This window comes from Coturnix japonica, chromosome 13 (assembly GCF_054131305.1).
Source record: "Coturnix japonica strain WE chromosome 13, WE-NBRP24, whole genome shotgun sequence".
Taxonomy (NCBI): Eukaryota; Metazoa; Chordata; class Aves; order Galliformes; family Phasianidae; genus Coturnix; species Coturnix japonica.
In genome coordinates, this window is record NC_140675.1 from 17,178,527 (window position 1) to 17,183,828 (window position 5,302).

Consider the following 5,302-nt stretch of genomic DNA (forward strand, 5'->3'; position numbering starts at 1 on the left):
AAAATTATCTCAGTGCAGTCACTAATGGGGAAAAATACGTAGAAACTGCGTTGATAAAAATAAGCTTTGAGCATTTAAATGTGAGATTAACCCAGAACTCTTCTTGGGGTGCTACATGAAAGCAGAGAAGATTGGAATGACTGAAAACATGCTGCAGTTTCAATGTCTAATGTAAAAAATGTGGTAATGACCTGAACATCACTGAATACTGTTTCCCAACAGGGAGGCCTGCAAGGATGGTTTCGAGTCATTGCTGTTTCTACACTCAGCACAACATCTACTTTGTACATGACCACAGCAGTTCTGCTCTTTTTGCTTCTGCAGAAATAGATTTTTAAGCAACCGAGAGGAAGCACAGACCAGCAACGAGCCGACCGAACAGCTGCTGACGCTGCAGCCCTTCAGCTGGGGCCGCAAACTACCTGCTTTGCTTTAACTCAGCACCCCAGGTTCAGTGACTGGTTTTGTTCCACCCCACTGGAGTCCACACGGCCCACTCCTCTTTTCAGATCTCTCATGAAAGAAATGTGCAGAACATGTGCATCTCAAGTGCAGAACATGTGTTAATTTCTTTGTTATATTAGTGTTTAAAAATGTAACATACTATTACAGAATCACAAGGTATCCAAACCCAAGCAGACAAATCCTTAACCATGGAATGGCACATACAAATTAGGATTAGAGCTTCTTCCAGATACCGCCCTGTGCTTCAATTGAGCCACAAGGGCTGCGTTTTTAACCCCGCTTCCCCAGCTGTTCAAAAAGCACTGCACAATGCACAGCGGTGTGACATACCGAGTACAATGAAGCATAAATTATGTCAGCCTTTTGTTGGGTTGCTGTTAATTAACCAGCTTGTTTGGTAGCAGCTGAGAGAACAAAAGCGTAAGGACAAAGCAAAACTTTTGGCAGAGCTGTTTCCTACCTATTGGGATGGATGAAATCTGAGAGTAGAGATCCAGCATGCGATTGCCATCCACATCCACGAGGTAGTTCCCTCGGCTCTCTTCGTAATTGCAGAAGAAGTGCACAGCTTCGGCATTCTTAAAGAAAAAAAAAGCAATAAACAACGAAAGCTTGAAGCAGCAGCAGCGTGGAGGAAGCAATAGCAAAATCTGATAATGATAATAAATAGAAGGACAGATTATACCTGTTCCATGGGGATTAATGGCAAAGCCATTTTTATAAAGAGGAATTGTTAAAGAGATATTGTGATATTAGCAAAACAACACTACAGCACTCAAAACACAAAACAGATTTTATGCACTCATACACATGCAGCACACATAATATATTTGGCATTCCAAGCCAACACTGCTTTTGGTTTGGGTTTTTTCTTTTTTTGCATAGAACTCAACATACAAAACCGATTTTGAACCAAGTTGTGAAATCACAGTATTAACAGCTGTACTGAACTCACAGAATGTGACCAATTACCTGAATTCCATTCAGCTGCTTCATTAATTCCTGTAGAAAACAAAACAAAATAGATCAGCCTCAGGAATGTCATTACTGACACATAAGTGTGCAGGGTCGCCTACCACTAAAACAGGCTGCCCAGAGCCACAACCAGCCTGGAAGAACATCTTTCTTTTATATGACCACATAAACTATGAGCAAAGCTTGCAATCTCATCTACTTACCAGGCAAGAGATGCAAGGAGGCATCTCTAAGTGCCCTTAACTCTCATGCTTGTTTGCTTTTCTTCTGCTGATTTAACAACTCCTGCTCAAATACTGACTCTGACAGGGAAGAACCGCCCCACAAACTGAAACTTTTTATTTTACATCACAAGTCAGCTGGGTCATGCTCGCAGGGAGCCAAAGGTGCACACCAAGCAGAGACCCTTCAGCAAATGCTCTTTGGCTCTCAGTTACTTCAGATGAGAAGCCGGCAGCTGAGTTCCAGAGAAATACAGCTCTCACTCAGAGAGGGGCAATGCACAACACGGTTTCCCCCTTCCTGGTTTCTCACTGGCAGCATTTTGATAAAAGAGGCACAGACTGTTGTAATGTGATTTTTATCCATAGCAGAATTAAAGTTTGGAATACAATCTGTAAGTTAAACACAGCTAAAGAAACATATAAGCTGCCATGCTTTGAGAACTCACCCGAGATCGTGGTCCGGGAACTTCTGTCTTCATTAGAGGTCCATCATAATCAAAATCCACATCAATTTTAGCTGCAGCTTGACTGATATATCTGTGTCCTGTAGGAGATAATGAAAACCTGAGTGCAGACCATAATTTCTGTGTTCTCCTTCAGAATAAATATCCAAACCTTACCTGAATGCAAACACTTGACGGATGAGACCAATTACATCCTGCTGTCTGAAGGGAACCAAATATCTCATCTCCTTGACAAGCGTGAAATAAAACTAATGCCAGTGAGGTAGCTTTAAAAAACCCCCACAACAATGAAGTGAGACGACAGGGCAGAGAAACAGAGGCAAATCCTACTGCAAGGGACAGAGCCCACGTGCCTTCATTACAACACCAAGCAAACAGAGCTGGGGATACCCATGGCACCAAGCAGAGGCAGTTATTAAGTGTCAAGGAGCAACTCTTGGGTTCTGGTGGATCCCTACTGAATACAGAGACATTGCTTTAAGGGGGTTGGAGGATCACTGTGCATCTGCAACTGAGGAGGTATAGACTCAGGACCTTCAGCCAGGTGCCCACAAAGCACCTGCAAGCCTTTAGCCAGTGCAGCACCAAAGACAAATTAATCTTAATAAGCTTCACTTAGGGGGATCACCTACACGCCAGATCATCACCTGAAGGATGATGCACAGCCTTCAGTCCATGACAGACAGGTTAACCCGGAGCAATTTGTGAAGGCCACGTGCGGCCCTCAGCTCCGTTCCACCAGCAGAGAGGTGCACTATGCAAACCTGGTTTGGAGAAAGTTAATCTGAGAAGTCCCAGCCCTTGGAAAGCTGCTCATCTGGGGAAAACTTGGTCTGCAAAGAAAAATCTCCTCAGCTTTAATTCCATGTGCTGTATCCGAGATGCGTCACTGCTTCTCTGCAAGCTATTAATAGGTTTCATTACAGCAACACCACTTCATTTTTGTGTCACTCTGTTTAGCTTTCATGTAAATTGGAGACTGCATGGCAACTGTTCCGCCAGAAAAGAGAGCTGCTGCAGATACAGCCAATGAAGATACAGAAAGAGCAAACAGCCTGCAGAGGCTCCAAGGGGAAAAGAGACCCAAGTGACCCACGTGCTCCAGGCTCCATCCGCTATGGGAGACAGCAGCGTATCAACACTGAATGCTTCTACTTCTCCTGTATTAACCAGCATTTATTTTATTAATTATGCTGTTGAACCAATGGACCAGCTCAACCCACCGACCTCCTGCTGAGCTCTGTGATAAAAGTGCAATGGAAGAAAGGTTCCTCCTGTTCTATCAACTCAGTGTAAGAATGGGACCAAATGATGTGACCGCAGCTCTCATCTGTGCTAAAGCACAGAGCAAATGTCCCCCAGCCCCGATGACGGGCACTGCATGTGCCCCAGCACACAGCCCTCTGTGAGCACAGAAATATCCCATGTGTCTTTAATTTCTACCCCGCAGTGTCTACCAAACCATCTTCCAGACAGAAATTTGAAGCATGGAGGCCCTGACAGCCAAAAGTAGGAGGACTGTGATTTCCTCCAAATCCTATTTTAGGTGCTGCAAGTAGAATCTGTTACTACCAGGTCTTGAAATGGAATGGCAAAAGCCCAGGGTAGCTGGAGGTGTTTGGGAAGTGAACATAACTGTTGCATAATATTGTGAAAACTGAGACTGCTATTTACAGACTGCTTACGCTGTAAGATCAGAAGCTGTTCCACTGCATTTCGGTACTCCCACATGCACTCTGGGAATTTTTAAGGGGAAAAGGGTTCTCTGAAGACCAAAAACTGGTATCTAACAGGCTGTGCAGAAGTGGAAGCTCCCATAAGAAAGAGTAGGAACAGCTGCCTCCCCTCAACACAGCTGAACCCCAAACTGACTAAACTGGAAGCTGCAGAAGCTGTGCTGCTGGGTGCCTTTAAGAACAGGTCAGGGAACATGGGCATGCACTAATGCAAACTGATGCACCTTAGGGCAGATGACTGACCTCTGGTGTGCTGTGCAGTTCACTCTTCAAAGATGAATTCAATCCCTTTGGCTAATCAGTAGGAAACTGAACCTGGATCTGGGTTGGGAAGCACCATGGCAGCATGCAAGACACTGGGAGGAACACAGCAATGTGCAGCACGCACAGTGAGGTGACAGATTAGCTCAAAGGTGGCTCATAGAGGCCTGCTTGCTGCAAGCACTTTCCGTTTGCACTATTGACCAAACGATCACTGCTCTTGCACAGCTCAGTGCGTCACTCCCAGAAATAAAAGGGCATCCAGTCCTGAAACACTGACCTGGGACCTTTCCAATAGTTGAAAGACCAAACTTGGTGCTCCCAACCAAAGGTCAGCTGCTCCTCCAAGTGTTTTATTTAGAAGAAAACTAACTAAATCTAGGGTTTCTGAGCAAGTGAAGGGTTTTGTGTTTGGCAGTGGCAAAAGGAGCTCGCAGGCACAGCAGGAGGGTGGGATGAGCGAAGAAACTCGGTCATACAAAAAGCCATTCAGCCATACTGCACTCAGCATAGCAGAGCATAAACTGAATTAAAGCTCTATGCTTTCTCCAAAAAGACCAACAGAAATCTGCACTTTTACAGCATGAGCCAGAACTCTGAACACCTGTTTCACAGAGATCACAGGGGCTTGATATACACACGCTGAACTACAAGCATGGGCCAGGCAAGAACACATCATCACATCCCTAAGAGAAAAGTGCCTGATGTTACGGGCTCAGTGCTCATTTCACAGTGCAGCTGAGTGCAGGCAGAAGCACACAGCCCAGTGAGGGCCGCCTCTTTGTGCCCACCATGCAGAACCTCCCCATAAGAGAAATCAGCCACAGTCACACTATGTAACATGAACTGGAATAAGAGTGATTTTGATATTTGCATCCCAGTACCACACAGGGTACCAAAAAGCAGCCCCTGTGGGGGCTGGAGAACTTTGTTTCAGTTAATAATTTGCATTGTAAACATGCTAAGTCAATGAGTTCTTCAGTTTGCAAACTTAAAAACCACAGAAAACAACCCAGCATCCCTGCAGGCCGCTGCTGTACAACGGCATCGTTATCCAAGATGCAGAACAGCATTCGAGGTTTAAAGATGCACCACTGGACAAACCTCAGCGACGTTCAATGGGATTTTCTCCACTAGCAAAACCAAATACAAACCAACAACCACAATGATCACTTAC

General features: G+C 45.0%; 1 protein-coding gene across 1 annotated transcript in view; it reads right to left on the reverse strand.

Moving 5' to 3' along the window:
* The window catches only part of ABAT (4-aminobutyrate aminotransferase), a 29,206-nt gene that overhangs the window by 12,413 nt on the left and 11,491 nt on the right, over positions 1–5,302 (reverse strand). The window contains exons 3-5 of the mRNA XM_015877061.3: positions 2,111–2,208; positions 1,438–1,467; positions 926–1,043 (exon numbers count right to left, since the gene is read on the reverse strand). Of these exons, the coding sequence (XP_015732547.1) occupies positions 926–1,043; positions 1,438–1,467; positions 2,111–2,208 (246 nt within the window). The remainder of the gene's footprint in view (positions 1–925; positions 1,044–1,437; positions 1,468–2,110; positions 2,209–5,302) is intronic.